The 16,549-nt window shown below is 29.6% G+C and overlaps 4 protein-coding genes across 5 annotated transcripts; 2 read left to right on the forward strand and 2 right to left on the reverse strand.

Moving 5' to 3' along the window:
- Positions 1-2,571: 2,571 nt before the first annotated feature.
- Positions 2,572-3,418, reverse strand: LOC134837327 (cuticle protein 67-like). The gene is made up of 4 exons (XM_063852697.1): positions 3,410-3,418; positions 2,911-3,130; positions 2,716-2,850; positions 2,572-2,645 (listed from the first exon to the last, which is right to left on the reverse strand). Exons 1-4 carry the CDS (start codon positions 3,416-3,418, stop codon positions 2,572-2,574), a joined length of 438 nt encoding a protein of 145 aa, XP_063708767.1.
- Positions 3,419-6,903: 3,485 nt separating this feature from the next.
- LOC134836924 (uncharacterized) lies at positions 6,904-8,724 on the forward strand. Its single transcript, XM_063852209.1, has 4 exons — positions 6,904-7,063; positions 7,122-7,727; positions 7,784-7,963; positions 8,022-8,724. Exons 1-4 carry the CDS (start codon positions 6,968-6,970, stop codon positions 8,634-8,636), a joined length of 1,497 nt encoding a protein of 498 aa, XP_063708279.1. The 5' UTR covers positions 6,904-6,967; the 3' UTR covers positions 8,637-8,724.
- Positions 8,630-9,796, reverse strand: LOC134836925 (borealin-like). The gene is made up of 2 exons (XM_063852210.1): positions 9,646-9,796; positions 8,630-9,587 (listed from the first exon to the last, which is right to left on the reverse strand). Exons 1-2 carry the CDS (start codon positions 9,794-9,796, stop codon positions 8,731-8,733), a joined length of 1,008 nt encoding a protein of 335 aa, XP_063708280.1. The 3' UTR covers positions 8,630-8,730.
- Positions 9,797-9,990: 194 nt separating this feature from the next.
- On the forward strand, positions 9,991-15,619 carry LOC134827792 (mitogen-activated protein kinase kinase kinase kinase 5). Of its 2 annotated transcripts, XM_063840624.1 has the most exons (15): positions 9,991-10,192; positions 10,765-10,978; positions 11,042-11,347; positions 11,411-11,782; positions 11,838-11,892; positions 12,468-12,506; positions 13,578-13,737; positions 13,793-13,913; positions 13,977-14,324; positions 14,379-14,522; positions 14,581-14,895; positions 14,962-15,053; positions 15,115-15,241; positions 15,300-15,426; positions 15,488-15,619. In XM_063840624.1, the coding sequence occupies exons 1-15, from the start codon at positions 10,094-10,096 to the stop codon at positions 15,594-15,596; spliced, it is 2,628 nt and encodes an 875-aa protein (XP_063696694.1). In that variant the 5' UTR covers positions 9,991-10,093; the 3' UTR covers positions 15,597-15,619. The 2 variants fall into 2 exon arrangements, with proteins under 2 accessions (XP_063696694.1, XP_063696693.1); XM_063840623.1 differs by lacking the exon at positions 12,468-12,506.
- Positions 15,620-16,549: the final 930 nt, after the last annotated feature.

The following is a 16,549-nucleotide window of genomic DNA, read 5'->3' on the forward strand; positions in this document are numbered from 1 at the left end:
CCAAATATACCTCTCACACACTCTTTGCGGACATCAAAGCAAAGTAAATAATGTACATAAAAATATATATTTTACAATGGATAAATTGTTAACAAGATTCTCCACACGTATTTTAAATTCATGACGATTTGATGTGCGGTGTTGGTATATCTACAAGCAAAAAAAATAATACAGATATAATAATAAAATGAGATTTGAATTGTAGTTGACATCCTAAATCGTGCAAATAACTTTATCGCCTTTTTTGTTAAATTTTTATTTTTTTTTATTATTTATTGGTAGTTATTATTTAATTAAATTAAAATATTTTATTTATATTTAAATTATTATTTATTTAAAAAATATTTTATTTTTTGCAAAAAAAAATGCAGAAAAATAATTTTAAAAAATAATTGATGTTTTTAATTAATTTTTAATTTGCAATTAATTTTTATAAAATATTTAATTAATGTTATTAACATAATTTTTTTTTTTTAATTTAATTTAATTTAGAATTTTAATTTTAATTATTATAATTTTAATTTTAATCTCTTACATTTTTTAAATAATTATTAATTTTTTTTTAAATTTTAATAATTCTTCTAAAATATTTAACTAACTTAAATGTATGTATAACTTTAATTATTTTTTTAAATATTTTTTTATTTATTTAATTAAGATATTAAATTCTTATGACTGCAGATTCTAAAAACTTTTAATTAAATAATTATTTTTTTAAAATTAATTCATTTTAAGATATTTTTTTTTTAATTTTTTGAGTTTTATGAACTTTTTCATTAAATTAATATTTTTTATAATTTTTTTCGAAACTGAGGATCGTCATAATATTTTTTTTTTGCACACTCGAACAATGAAAAACCACTTTTTTATTTAAAACGCCTTAAGAAAAGAATATTCAATTGTAAATGATATAAACACATAAATATATTGAAGAAAATTAGCAGTAAAAATACGAATATCTTTTCGTACGATTGTATATCGTTAAGATATTTCGTACAGAAACACATGAAATGGAAAGGTGTTTGCATACAAACCTCAGCATTTCTGGAATTTTTGCCTTACATGAAAAACAAATGAATTGTTTTTATCTAAACATATCCTAATTTAATTCAATTACGGACCATTAACACTGTTTCGTATTAATTTAATGACAACATAATTAATATTATTATTTAAAGTTTTTTTTTTGTTCGTGTCCAAATATAGTAATTGGCACATTTTGCATATATACCTTACCGGTGTGTTTAAAGTTTTACCATATTCAATAGTTTGAGGCATTTATGAATAAACAATCGTGTCTCTTTCTGTTTTATGTTGTTGTTTCGTTTAGTGTAATGTTTTGAGAAATATTCTACATTTTATTTGTAGTAAGACAAGTTGTCAGAATAGATAAAAGTTGAATCAATCATATTTATTTAGTTTGCTTGGAAAATGTTTCATAACTTTTGATGCATTTATGGAGTGTTTTTTGGGTGCGGATCTTTATTGCAATGTTAAGGTGTTGTTTTTATGTATAAAATAATGTTTTTGTCGCATTTTTATAGCATTTTAGTGCATTCAACTTTTTGATAAAAAAATATTTTAATTTAATTTTAATTTTATTTCGAGTAAAAAAAAAATATTTTTTAAAAATTAATTTAATTTTATAATTAAAAAAAAATTAATTTAAATAAAATTTAATATAAAAATTGTATAAAAAAATTATTTGATGAATTTATTTTTATAAAAAGAAAAAATAATAATTTAATTCATTCAATGTAGGTATTAAAATCTCACAAGGTTTTAAGAATTGTAGAAATTTATTTGACAAAATATTGAAAAAATTTTCTTTAAAAAATTATAAAAAAATAAATATGTTTGAATTTTCAAGAGAATTAATTTTTTGCTTTTTAAAAAAATTGTTTCATTTAAATTTTTTGATAAAATAAATAAATATAAATAATTCGTTTAAAAAGTTACATTGAAAACATTTATCAATTTAAAATAAAAAAATTATAAAAAAATATAGAAAAATTTTGGATTAAAATTTTTATTATTTTTTTAAAGTTTTTTTTTAACTTTTTTAATTTTATTTTAGTATTTTTACAAAATTTATATTTTTTTAATAATTCTCACCTTGTTAACATTCATCAAAAAATTTCGCAGAAGATAATAAAATCATTTATTTAACATAAAAACATGCAAAACATGAAAAAGTTATCCAACTACAACAAAAACTGCAAGGTAAAATATTTCAAGATTTTTTTTTTACTTTTCACTTCTCCTCTCCTGCTTCCGCGAATTATCATAAAATTCCCCAACAAATATTCGACGTAATTTGTTTTTCTTTGTGTGTCAACAACAGACGACAGATAAATGCGATCAATTGGTTTCTCTAGAAACGTAAAGTAGTTCGGCGTAGGACTCTCGACAAGCAAAGGAAATAGACAATTTTTTTTTTGTAACAATAACAAAAAATAAATAAATTAAGTTTATTTAAAAATACAAAAAAATGACTGCGAGATTTTTTTTGTAACAGTTGTGGTATAAAAAAAATGTCTTCAATACAAAATTTCTCAAGTGTTAAGAAATTTACCAAGCATAAGAGATGGCAGGTGCTTGGTAGCTCATGTGAGAAACGGCAACAGCTGGAGAGTAAGCAACTCCTGTAAAGTAGAATTAATTCAATTAAAAATAATTTCCTTTTTATTTTTGCTTTTTTCGGTGAAAAATTACCCAAGAGGCTTGCTGGGGCAGCAACTTTAGCGACAGCGGGAGCAGCATATCCGTGATAAGCGGGAGCAGCATATCCATGATAAGCTGGAGCGGCATATCCGTGGTATCCATGGGCAATGGGAGCAATTGGGGCAGCTATTAAAATTTTAAAAAATTAATTTTTTTAATTTTTTTTTAGTTAAAAAAATTTCTTACCATAGGCATGAGTTCCATAAACTCCGGGGTTGCTTACACGGACATCAGATTTGCTGACGGAAGAGTAGGGAGTATCGATGGTCTTGGAATAGGTCGAAACTTGTCCCAAATTTCCGTATGAGCGGAGGATGTTGCCATGTTGACTGGTAACGGCAGTTCCATAAGGAGTTGGAGCCAAAACTGCATTGGCAGCGGCAACGAAGGCAGCAAGAATGACGAACTACAAATTAATTTTGGAGAGCATTAGATCAAATATTTGCGAGGAAATTAACTAATTAAATTGACAGCAGACACACAATGTATCGTCATTATTTCATCAATTTGAGCAATTAACTGCATTTTATCGCAAACAAAAGTTAAAATATCTAAATCATTTATCACGACACATCGTCGAGCACTTTGCATGTCAAAGACAATTAATCTCTTTTTTTGCTCTTCTGGCACACTAATTTTCCAATAATTTCACATATTTTTGTGTTTTTTTCTCTTTTGAACTTACTTTGAACATTTTTAATTATCCACGCGTGTTGCTTTTGCAGTGCGAAACTTAAAACTGTGATTTGGCAGTTGCAAGTGCACCGCTTTTTATACCTTTTTACCAGCAGTGTGTTAACATAGGTGAACTTTTGAGCATTCAAAATTTAGTTTTATGATCTAGAATTAACATTGAACCGATACCTAGGTCGTTCGTTTGTTGCAAACCTACCTCTCTCTCACTCGCTTCTACACCCATTCGTTGCATTCAAAAGAACTCATACACACCTGAAGTTTTGTTGTTTACATTTTTTTGCAACTAGAAAAAGTTTTCTCAGTACATGCATGATAAATACTTTATTACATCATGCGACTTTGTGTATGTTAGTTATGCGCGCGACTGACTTGTGTGACAGTCAAAAGAATTAAAAAATACTTTACGCACGTGTGTAGGTCTCCAATTGAATCATTAAATTATTATGAAAACAAATTTTTTGTTAATAAGGCGAAAAATATTAATATTTTATTTTTTTTGTTCCATCAGATTAAAGATCAAAATATTTTTTTATTTTAATTTTTTTAACATTTTTAGTCGTTAAATGATAATTTTTGATATTTGATTATTTTTTTTTATTTAATTTAATTTAATTTTAAAATATAAATACAACTTTTAATACAACTTTTACAACTTTTAATAAAATAAAAATTAAATTAAATTAAATTAAAAATTAAAAATTAAAATAAAATATAAATAAAAAATTTATTTAATTTTCTAAAATGAAAAAAATTTCGCTTAATTTTTTTTTATTTTTCATATAAACTTGAATATAATTGTCTCATTAAGGTTACTTGTTTATTTAAAAAAAATAATTTTTTATTAATTTAATTAAAATAATAAATATTAAAATTTAAATATTAAAAAAAACTACCTAATTTAAAAAATTAAATATTTAATAAAATAAAAAAATAAATAAATTTATAATTTAAAATAATTATCTAAAATAAATAATAATAAAAAATTAATAAAAATAAATAATAAAATAATTATTATTTTTTTTAAAAAAAAATCAAAGGGGGGAGTTGACAAAAATTAAGATTAATAAATTAAATCGCCTAAATGCATTGAAATTATTGCAACTGCTTCGATATGGAATAAATGACTCACGCGCTACTAAAATGATGTTCTAAAAGGCTGTAATTAAAATGACATTGCCGTTGGGAAATCAACATTTGCCGTTCTTTTATATTTTTAATTATATTACAAGTTATCTCTTCCATTTCAATAACACTTTAAAATTTATTGTAAACAACTTTTCAAAAATTTCAGCTGCTACTGATTCAAACGAACATAATATATTCCGATTCTTTCATCGATAAAACAGTTTAGAGGCAACAAGTGTTGTGTTTTTTCACAATAAATTACAATTATTACAAAATTATAAATCACAATGTGATAACTTTAATTGTCATTGGCTGTTGAGATAAATTCAAAACAAATTTCTTTCAAAAATGCTCTAATGTAATGCTTTACTAATAATCATAAATAATAACAGTCTAGACTTTATGAAAACTATTATTATGCAAATCAAGTTGAAATACCAGTCGCCTCCACAGAGAAATGACTTATGGAATAGCAATTGAATGGCTGGAGAGAACAAACATAACATAAATCTTGAGCTGCTTGAACATTCCTATTTTTTTCTGCTAAACTGCCAGTCATTTATATTTTAACACTATTCAATTCTTATTATATTATTTGCAATTCGATTAGTCACAAAAAAAAATCGAAAAAAAATTAAGGTAAAAAGTAAGTGGCTGATTGATATATTGTAAAAAGTTGTTCAAATTAACAACTACATTTTTTGTTTTTGTTTATTATTGCTTTTGTGTGTTTTGTCAGCGGACAATACACTCGCGCCTGCAATCAGATATGTTGCATGTTACATACGTGATAAATGTTTATGCGAAGGAAAACACCAAAAAATCTATCTTTTGAATTCAATAACATTAACATACATATTAATATTATACCTACGACATATAACAGATACATTATTATCATTATTCATTAATTGGGTGTGGTTATGTGTTCTACTTTTTCTGCGCTAATATATTCTCAGATTTTGTATTAAATTGATATATTGAGTGTAATTATTAGATAATGTCATTAAAAGTATTTATTCAAGATATTGTAATGCATAAAGATTTAAAAATAAATCGATTTGTTTATCCATCACAACAAAATAACATCGCACATGTTTTGGGTGAGTCCATAAAAAAAATTAGTTTTGACGCGAAAAAATATATGATAGGTGTCAGAAATTGTTGCAAAATGTTGCAATTGAATTTAATTATTTTATTTAAATGGTTTAAGTTAACGGGTCATACATGTACTGAACTTTTTTTATGAACTTAAGGAACTTAAGTCAATTATATATTTAATTTATTTTTTATATGAATATCTTAAATTTTTTTTAAATATTTTTTTACATCATTTTTTTTTAATTTTTTAATTTTTCAAAGTATTTTATAAAAAAATATTTTTAAAAAATAATTATAATTCATAAAAATATTTAAAAATAATTTAATAATACTTACATTAAAATATTTGACTTAAGATTATTAAGTTTATACAAAAAATTTGTTCTACATTTTAATTACTTTTTTTTTAATTAAAAAATTGTGAAATTATTTATTATATTAATTAAAAATTGTTAAGTAATAAATTAAATTATTTGAAATTATTTAATTAAAAAAATATTTAATAAATAATAATGAAAAAAAAAAATTGTTTATTTTTTTTATTTAAAAAATTTTATAATAATAAATTATTTATTTTTTATTATTATTTTTATAAATAGTTTTTATTTGGTAGGTTCCTATAATTATTTTTTTTTTTGTAATAGTTGTAAAATAAACATCTAGAAAATTAGTTAAAAAATTATTTGTTTTTAAACCACATGACACCTGTTTGGTTAAAATTATTCAAAAATAATTTAATGAACTTGCCCACTAAATCAAAAATTTATTTCAAGCTTAATTTCGAAAAAAATATTTATAACATTAAGGTCAATTTTAATTATAATGGTGCACTCAGTGCATCGACGGTCAATGAAAACACACACAAAATTTGCATAAAAATACGTTAGTTCAACGCGCGAACTGTATTAGATCATAATTTTCATTTAAGCGTGGCATTTATGATAATTCACTTATTTATTCGCATATGTGTGCAATATGAAACCGATATATGTAAAATATTGGTATCACTAGAATATGTTTTGATAAAGTTTTACAATTTTATTATTTTCAGAGTTTATTCATCTGTGTAATATTTACACTATTTTGCGGGCAACAAATTTACATGGCACGAATATTTACGGTTTCACTTGTGGATTTCCACAAAAACACCTGAAATATAGGAAAAACGTATGAAAAATTTAAAAAGCAGGGATGGAGCCCTTTTAGAAATTTCATCTTGGTCCGGCACTGCAATCTGTCATTTTGTAAAAAGGGAAATTTTAAATGGCGGATCGCGTCTGTTTGTTCGAATTTTGTGTAAATTTGCATTTAAATCGCGAAAATGGACGATTTTTGCATGGATTACGAGATAAATGAGCCTCCAGTGATGATTTTGCAACAAAAGAACGCGACAACCATCAATGATTTACGAACAGAGGTTAGTTTAAGTAGATCCGAAAATTTATAGCGTCATCTAATGCATCTTAAATTTACAGGATTTGGCAAGAATTTTCACGTTTCTCTCCGAAAATGAAAAACGAACAGTCATGACAGTCAACAAAAGATGGTTATCAGTTGTAAATTCCGAATTTCCCGCTGCCAGCTGCTTAATTCTAACAAAAGACATGAATTACAGCCGAAACGGAGAGCTTTTCAATACTTTTCTCGACCGCATCACGATGGAAATGCGTCAATTTACGCATGTAAAGATCAAATCCTTTCCCGAAACGCTTGAAGAATTCCTCACAATGATTCGCTTCCTGGATTTCGTTAAAGAAGACGTCACAAATATGACAATCGAAAGCCTACTAACATTGAATGATGCTGCCTTTGAAAACATCTTAAACGAGTTACTTTACACTAAAATGCCGAAATTAAAATGTCTCGTAGTGCTCGATGAGGTTCTTTTAGGCAACATGGTGATGCCGAAAAAATTGCAGTCGATCGATGTCTTGAACGGATTACAACTTCATCTTTACCCGTACTGCCAACACCTGAAAATTAAGAATTTCTCTCTCCAAAGTAGCCATTTTTCGGTTCTTTGTGAACATATGCCGCGAATTAGGAATCTTTTCATTTTGCATGGCACCGGAAATGTTACGGTAAGAAATTTTATTGAATTTTTTCTTCAATTAAATGATAAAATTTTGAATTTTAGATCAGCATCGACTCCCTTTTGGATCAAAACAAGCCCTCAATTAAGGATTTGACGAATTTGCATGAACTTGTGTTTGAAACATCATCCCGCGAAGCACCTTCGGATGATGCAAAATGGCCTCGATTGTCGAATTTACGGATTTTGAGACTTACTGGCATTGGATTTTCTCTCATGAGTGAAGTAAGAAAATTAATTTTTCAATTTTAAATTTTTTTTCAAGTAAAATATTTTTTTTTAGGAAATGGTTACCGAATTGGCTGACAATTGTCCTTTGATAGAACAATTCAAATTGGATGTTCAAGGCGGATTGATCTCCGTTTTATGTCTTCTACCTCTAATTTACGGACTTTACTTGACTACTTTGGAAATTCCCGGTGAAGTGGATTACTATATTTGTCGTAATTCGATTCTCGTTGCCAATGTGATGAATCATTGTCATGATCTACAAAGTATTTGCATCAAGGAAAATTGTGGGTTTTCGCTCGAACATGAGTTGAAATTGTTTCAAAAGCTTCCAACCCTTCAAACTGTCACTTCGATCATTACGCTGAAGGATTTATCGACAATAACGCGAGTTATGACAAGAGATGACTTGCACAACCTCAAAGAATATTTGAAACGGAACATAATTTACTACAAGGATATGCAAGATACGTTGGATTTTTTGTTAAATCACGTGATCTCAATGGAACAAGTGATCCATTTGTACGAAATGTACTTGGAAGAATACCGCGAGGTCGACGATTACGACGGCGTTCGTAAATTGTACGTCATTCTATCAGGATATCTCAATTTACCGCAAGAAGAAATTTGCAAAATTATTTGCATGATACAAAAATTCATCTCTGACTGAAAATTACAACAAAAATAATTGAATTTTAATATTAAAAAAAATGTGAAATTACAATTTTGTCTACAAATTAAAACGAAATTTATCTATCACATAATTAGTTTTGATCAATTTGAACACGACTCGCAGTCTCCATGATCCGATTGATATTCTGTTGCAACACCTTCAAGTGCTGAATGGTATTTTTATCGATTCGCGAGACATACGACGGATCAATGTTGCCCATTTCCGTGGGGCGAATCGATAAAATAGCATCGCCAATTGGAATATTCACGTTTGCCATGCGTTCGCCCGACACCGAAGTAATCACAGGGCTTCCGGTAACGGAAAATACACTTTCTCCAGTACGAGCATGACGCAAAACTGCCATCGGAGTGTTTGGCGTGACCTTTGGCGTGATCATCAAGCGATCAACACTGACGGCTTTTGTGCGCCCATTCATTATCGGAGTTCGGAATTTGTTGCGGGATGGACGAGCACCGAGTAAGCCACTTTGTGTGCGTTTCAGCAAGGTACGAGATGGATTTTGTGGCGCCAAACGAGATCCCATCAATTGTGGAGTGTACAAGGACCCCGTTGCCGATCTGCTGCGACGATTTTTCTTCTGTGCCGACATGAAAGGACCCATTCGTGCGGGACCATTGGAGATTTTTCTGGATTCCTCATGGGTTAAATATCCCTCGTCCGAGTGTTGAGATCGTGCAATTGTCGGAGGACAGGCTGGAGATGCGACGTTACGAGATGATAATTGGAAACTGTTGGTGCCACTCGTTTTGAGACTCGAATTGACGATGGGCGAATCGATGAAGCTGCCAGTTGTGATCTTCCGAACTTCAGACATTTTCAGTTTAAGCACTTTGCTGGGCATTTGGTTGCGTATCCAGTTCAACTTTTGTTCGATGTCGGATAATGCGGTTTGGTAATTCTCCTCAAGCTCGTTTAATTTGACATCAACTATGGAAAAAGATGAGGTTAACATTAAAAAACTCGAGATTTCAGAACTTGAAATTACCCATTATCTCGAATTCTTGCAATTTTTCGTCGTTCACTCCACGACTTCGCTTGTTGTTCTTGGCTACTTTAGTGCGAGGCATTTTTTCTCTGTGAAATTTAATGAAAAATCCTAAAATTGATCTCGCGTTCCGACAGCACTTGGGCGACATCCATTAATGGCGTCTTATAAAAAAGGTCATTTTTTGACCCCCGCCCCCCAAACATCTAACGTCATTAATGAATGGCGCTTTGTGAGACGAAAGAAAGTGATAAATCAAATCGCATCCAGCTGATTCATGTAACTGAACTGCATGAATTAACAAAAATGCAATTTTCTTTTATCAATTTCAGTCGTCTCAATTTGATACAAAACAAGAGAATTCCTTCGAGCTCCAATTAAAAATGTTCTAGCCCGCTTCGTGGTCCATTCCAAGAGACAAAATTGATGAAAATACACAAGTGCAGACATGGCTCAAGGCATGAGTGACATATCTCGTAGGAATCCGCAGGATTTTTACGAATTAGTGCAAAAAATTGGGTCTGGCACTTATGGCGATGTTTACAAGGTACATATTTTTACGATTTTCACATCTGTGTGCCATAAAAAACGCCCTCCGACACGCGAAAAGTGACATTTTAAAGTTAATTTAAAAAGTGCAGTGAAAAAAGGTTCCAACGTGAAAGTTACAAGGTCGACAAAATTTCACCATCCACCCTCATCGACTCGGATTAATTACATTTTTGCATCGAAATATCGATTCTAAACGTGTCTTATCTGTGAAATGTATCTGTTTTGTGCAAAAAACCAACAACAACTTACATAAGACGACACAATATTCCGTTCTGGAAAGAATACAATTTGTGGTTTAATTGGGCTTGAAAAAAAAAGTGAATGAAAGGGGACTCTTTATTTGTTTGTTATTGTAACCCTTTCATTGTTCCGTCTCTATAAGTACTTAATTATCATGGAGAGCACACACGCGTCGTTGGAATTTAAAAAAAAATCTAAAATCTTTGTCTCGAAATTTGCGACGAATCTTTGTTTTTCTTCATAATTTCGTCTCAAATGCAGCTAATTTGACGAGCAAGGTGTAAAAAAAACCTGTTTCTGACTCACTTTCTTTCTTTTCTTTTGCAGGCGAAAAAAATTGGCACGAATGATTTTGCGGCGATCAAAGTCATCAAGCTCGAGCCTGGCGATGACATTCAAATAATTCAACAGGAAATCGTAATGATGCGAGATTGTCGTCATCCCAACATTATCATGTACTACGGATCGTACTTGAGACGCGACAAACTATGGATTTGTATGGAATACTGTGGCGGAGGGAGTTTACAGGACATTTATCAAGGTAACGCGAAAATAGGTCAAGGTTGCTTCGTGTCTCCAATACATAAAAAATTATTTTTTTTAGTTACTGGTCCACTGTCGGAACTCCAGATTGCCTACATGTGTCGCGAAACGCTCATGGGACTGCATTATTTGCATTCCATGGGCAAAATGCATCGAGATATCAAGGGAGCGAATATTCTCTTGACCGAAAGTGGCGACGTTAAACTCGCAGACTTTGGTGTCTCGGCACAAATTACCGCAACAATTAACAAACGAAGGAGTTTCATTGGCACACCCTACTGGATGGCGCCTGAAGTTGCTGCGGTTGAACGAAAAGGCGGTTACAACCAACTTTGTGACATTTGGGCTGTTGGAATTACAGCAATTGGTAAAAATTTCTATTTTAACTCTCAAAAAAATCAAAAATTCATTAAAAAAAATATTTTTTTAGAATTGGCTGAACTCCAACCACCCATGTTCGACTTACATCCAATGCGAGCACTCTTTTTGATGTCAAAAAGTGGCTTCAAGCCGCCCTCGTTGAAAGACAAGGACAAATACAGTCCCACGTTCAATAGCTTTATCAAAACCGCACTCACAAAAAATCCCAAAAAACGACCAACGGCGGATCGTTTGCTGCAACATGCCCTTTTCCAGAACGACATGTCAATTAGACTCGCATTAGATTTGCTGCAAAAGTACCATAGTCCGCATCAGCATTACGTGGAGCCGCCTGACGACGATCTTGACATCGCGATCGCTAATGGCCCGCAACGGATACCAAGCAAAATGACTTCTTCAACAAGCAATATGAATTACAATGGTAAATTTTTCGAATTTTTTCATAGAAAAAAAATTAATTTTATTTTTGTTTTTAGAATCAACATCACAGAACGATAGATCAATTAGTCCGGATACTATGCCAAGTGATATGTAAGTACTTGTTTTGCGTGTTTTTCGTTACTTTTGCACTTGTACAGACAAAAAAAAATGGGAATTGCCGCTGCCACTAAAAAAAGTGCTTTGTGCTATTAGATTTGAATTGGTAGCTTGCTTGCGTTGGAACAAAATTTTTGCTCTTTCTTTTTTTTCTATTTTTATTATTATTTCGTCTTTTGTTTCATTAGCCTATCATTTCTTTCTTTCTTCATTCATCGCTCGTCATCGGTCTGAAACACAAAGAGGATTCGCTTGACTGCTTCCCTGTACATATAAAAAAAAACTTTTTTTGATCGGTGGCACTAATATTCATTAATAATGGCAATTTAATATAAATTATTTAATTGAAAATGTGGAAACAAACAAAAAAACTTGTAAAAACTCCTTCATTAATCACTTTTTTTAATTAAAATATTATTTCTAATTGATAATTTCTCAGAAAAAATTGACTTCGGCTTCGTTTCTTTCTTTTCTTTAAACGTCTTTTTCTTCTTTTCTTCAAATTCTGTTCTTATGCGTTATAATTGTATCAATTCTACAACATTGTCAATTATAATTTCTTTTTATAGGAGTTTATTACAATATATTGACGAGGAATTAAAACTAAGGTAATAATAAAAATACTAATTTCGGTAGAAATTCTTTAAAAATATTTTTAATAAATAATAAAATTAAACGTTCGTCTCTCGGAATTGCAAGAAAAAAAATGTAAATTGCACGAAAGCATGCACAAAAAATATTTTAAAAAATAATGGGTGAAGGTTGGATAACAAAACTAATTAAATTAGGCTCATGTTGGGATATAAAAATAATGAAAAAAAAAATTGGCGAGACAACAAAACATGAGCGAAGGAAAACAAAATTCAAGCACTTTCAATTTTAATTTATGTGATTGCTATTAGATGATCGATAAAGTACAATAAATTAATAAGAAATGCCTTTATTGACAGTAACAGCTTAATAATTACCAAAATAACGATAATTTATAACTAACATACTACTTAGCGTGTGTTTGTTGTTTTTTTTTTATTTTTCCCTATTATTATTTTTTTTGTGTGTGTAGAAATTTATTTTCACTTATTTAAAATTAGCACAATTGAGTTTTCAGAGTGATTTTTATCAAAAAAAAAAAAAATAAAATAAAATAAATAAAATAAAAATAAAAATAAAAATAAAAATTAAATTAAATTAAATAAATAAAAAATAAATTAATAAAAAAATAAAAATAAATGAAATTTAAAAAAAAATCAGTTATGCCGAAGCAAGCCGGCAAAATATCACGTTTTTGCTCCAGATTCACCTTTTTGCATCGCATTCCGCTTCAGTCAATCGAAACATGAAAATAAAAGTGAATGCAACATCTTCAGCGAACATAATTGGATATTTGCTAATTTCTTTTTTTTACATAATTTCTTTGCTATTCAAGTGTGCGTCAAGTGTTGTGAACGACCTTGGCACTGAATTTCAAGCGAATAGAGTAAAAGCAAAGTAAATAATAATAATAATGAAATTAAAAGTACCTTGCATGATTTATTTTTATTTTTTTTTGTTTTGTTGCAAATTAAATAATCGATTAGAGACATGCAAAGAGTGTGATTTCTTATTTTGGTGCGGGCTAAAATTAAATTAACGGAATTTTGTGTGTTAAAATACCAAAAAATGTTTTTTTTTAATTACAGAGCTACTCTACCATTGTCGATGAATGATCTGATATCGCAGGATTGTTCATGCAATCATTTGCCAAACAACATGAATAACAGAGCAGCAGGTTCGAATTACGGAAATGATGTGACGGAAAATTTGAATGTGTATGATAACAATGGCGAAGTAACTACAAGGGTAAGATTTTTAAAAAATATTTAAAAAAAGTTTTTAAATTAATTTTTTTTTGTAGAACGGAGTTTCTGAAGAGTCACCAAAGCGACACAACTCAATGGATCAAATTATGGGACTGCTAAATGAGATGGGCAAATCCAATAATCGGCAACGGAGTTTGAGCGATGGCGATCATGATGGTAATTTTTTTCTTAGAATTCCTTTAAAAAACGATTTTTAATGATTTTTTTTTTTTTCAAAAGATCCGTCACAACCTGACCTCTTGAACAACACACCCCCCATTCCGCCCAAACGCAATCACCGTAGACGTCATACGCCGCCTCGACCTGTCGCCAATGGCTTACCGCCTACCCCAAAAGTCCACATGGGAGCCTGTTTCTCCAAAGTATTCAACGGTTGTCCACTCACAATTAATTGCACGGCATCCTGGATTCATCCCGAGACGCGCGATCAACATTTGCTGATTGGCGCCGAAGAGGGCATTTTCACATTGAACATGAACGAGTTGCACGAAGCCGAAATTGTTCAAATTTATCCGCGACGAACCACTTGGTTGTACGTAATTAAGGATTTTGTCATGAGTCTTTCAGGTAAATTTAATTTTTTTTTTTTGAAATTTTTTAATTATTTTTTTTTCTTCGTAGGCAAGACCCCTCAATTGTATCGACATGATTTAATAGCAATACATTCAAAGCAAACGCACAGATTTTCACTCCATATGAAGAAAATTCCCGAGAAACTTGTTCCGAGGAAGTTTGCGCTCACAACAAAAGTGCCAGATACGAAAGGTTTGTTCCTAAAAATTTTTTTCTTGCTCAAAAACTAAAAATTTTCCATAAATTTTAGGATGCAGTCAATGTTGTGTCACACGAAACCCCTATAATGGTTACAAATATTTGTGTGGCGCGTTACCAAGTGGCATTTTTCTGATGCAATGGTATGATCCGCTGAACAAATTTATGTTGCTAAAGACTTGTGATTGGCCAGCGGCATTAAGTCCCAACGGCGGTGGCGTGAATCCCTCAATTGCTCACGATCCATCGAAAAATAGCGTTTTTGAGTTGGTAATTACGCCAGAACTGGAATATCCGATCATTTGTGTGGGCGTACGGAAAAACTATCAAGGCGGATTGAAGTTAGATTTGATCAATACCAATAGCAGTGAGTGTCAAAATTTAAAAAAGTCTTGAAAAATTATTAATTTTCGTTGAAAAAATGTCATTTTAGCTACAAGTTGGTTCAATCCAGATGAGGAAGTTGATGGAACAGCAACGATGGTTCCTCGACGGGAACTTGTCAATACAATTAAAGTCCATCAGGTGAGTTTTTGTAACAAATTTCTTTAATAAAATAGATTTTTAACTATTTTTTCATATCCAGATGGATAAAGATGCCATTCTTGTATGCTACAACAGCGTGGTTCAAATTGTAAATCTACAAGGACAACCAAAACATAGCAAAAAATTTATATCCCAGATCAATTTTGATTTCAAAATTGAGAGTATTGGTAAGAAAATTTAATTTTTCTACTTTAAAAAAAAATTAATCAAATTCTTTTCTTGTAGTTTGCTTACCTGACAGCGTATTAGCCTTCCACAAACACGGCATGCAAGGAAGGTCTCTTCGGAACGGAGAGATTACACAAAACATTACCGATACTAGTCGACTTTACAAATTATTAGGCAGTGATAAGTGAGTTTTCATCAATTTTCGTCGTAATTTTTTCTAAATTAACTTTTTTTTTTATTTTCAGAGTGGTTATGCTTGAAAGTAAATTAATGACCCGCAATGCTCAAGCATCATCGAGCACCGATGAAGGTCATGATTTGTATATTCTGGCAGGACACGAAGCTAGTTACTAAAGTGCGTACTATTTTTATTATAACATTTATGAGGAAATTTAGCGTTAGATAATAAAACAAAAAAATTAGATTACACAAAAAAAGAAGAAAACCCAATCACAAAATGTACCCGAACACAAACATGCATTCTTATAATTAATTATGGTAGATACTATATATTTATTCGAATTTTTAGAAATTATAATAGAGTCACACATATATTACTAACTGTAATAATGATGGTATATTAAAACAAAAAAATAAAAAAAATCTATTTAAAGTACGTAACATACCCGGTGACATATCTTTGTTTTGAGAAATTCGATTATTCGATCAAAAGTCACTTTTAAAGAAACTTGGAACAAATTTATGTGTAAAATTGTTTTAGAATCCAACATTTATTTAAGTTGTTTAGTGGTTACGTTTTCAGAGTAAATTTAAAAGAAATATATATTTAAAAAAATATTAATAATAAATACTATTTAATGTTTAGATCGTGAATGATTTCAGTTTCTATCTAAAAAAAATCAATGAAAAAAAGGAAAATTTCTTGAAAATTGTTAGTTAGAGTGTTTATCAAAGAAAAAAAGTTTTTTACTAATTTTTCGAAAAGAAATTGAAAATGTTTTGAGTATCTCAAAGTATGCAAAAATTTTTTATAATCGGAAGTAAATGACGAAAGGAATGAACGAAAAATTTTGATCGATATTAAAATTAAAAAAAAAATCTTAAAAAATATTCCAGAAACTGAAAAAAATACTAATTATAAAATTTAACACAAATTATACGTATAGAAAAAATATTAACAATTATTTACTAATATTTTATTCAGAACTGATAGATTCGCATTTGGTTTTAATTAATTTTGAGATTTTTTCACACAAACCCACACACAGTAATTTATTAATTTTATGTATTAGTCAGCTTGTATTATTTTTAAAAAAAATATTTAGATTTTTTAGTTAAAAAAGTAA

Source organism: Culicoides brevitarsis, chromosome 1, assembly GCF_036172545.1.
Source record: "Culicoides brevitarsis isolate CSIRO-B50_1 chromosome 1, AGI_CSIRO_Cbre_v1, whole genome shotgun sequence".
NCBI lineage: Eukaryota > Metazoa > Arthropoda > Insecta > Diptera > Ceratopogonidae > Culicoides > Culicoides brevitarsis.

Bases quoted from the DNA above. Each gene is read 5' to 3' on its own strand.
- LOC134827792 (XM_063840624.1), top strand. From the start codon at position 10,094: ATGGCTCAAGGCATGAGTGACATATCTCGTAGGAATCCGCAGGATTTT. The intron at 12,507-13,577 runs GTAATAATAAAA...TTTTAATTACAG, and splicing joins GACGAGGAATTAAAACTAAG to AGCTACTCTACCATTGTCGA. The intron at 15,427-15,487 runs GTGAGTTTTCAT...TTTTATTTTCAG, and splicing joins AAATTATTAGGCAGTGATAA to AGTGGTTATGCTTGAAAGTA.
- LOC134836924 (XM_063852209.1), top strand. From the start codon at position 6,968: ATGGACGATTTTTGCATGGATTACGAGATAAATGAGCCTCCAGTGATG. The intron at 7,064-7,121 runs GTTAGTTTAAGT...TTAAATTTACAG, and splicing joins TCAATGATTTACGAACAGAG to GATTTGGCAAGAATTTTCAC. The intron at 7,728-7,783 runs GTAAGAAATTTT...TTTGAATTTTAG, and splicing joins ATGGCACCGGAAATGTTACG to ATCAGCATCGACTCCCTTTT.
- LOC134837327 (XM_063852697.1), bottom strand. The intron at 2,851-2,910 runs GTAAGAAATTTT...AAATTTTAATAG, and splicing joins TTATGGAACTCATGCCTATG to CTGCCCCAATTGCTCCCATT. The intron at 2,646-2,715 runs GTAATTTTTCAC...TCTACTTTACAG, and splicing joins TGCCCCAGCAAGCCTCTTGG to GAGTTGCTTACTCTCCAGCT.
- LOC134836925 (XM_063852210.1), bottom strand. From the start codon at position 9,796: ATGTCGCCCAAGTGCTGTCGGAACGCGAGATCAATTTTAGGATTTTTC. The intron at 9,588-9,645 runs GTAATTTCAAGT...CTTTTTCCATAG, and splicing joins GCAAGAATTCGAGATAATGG to TTGATGTCAAATTAAACGAG.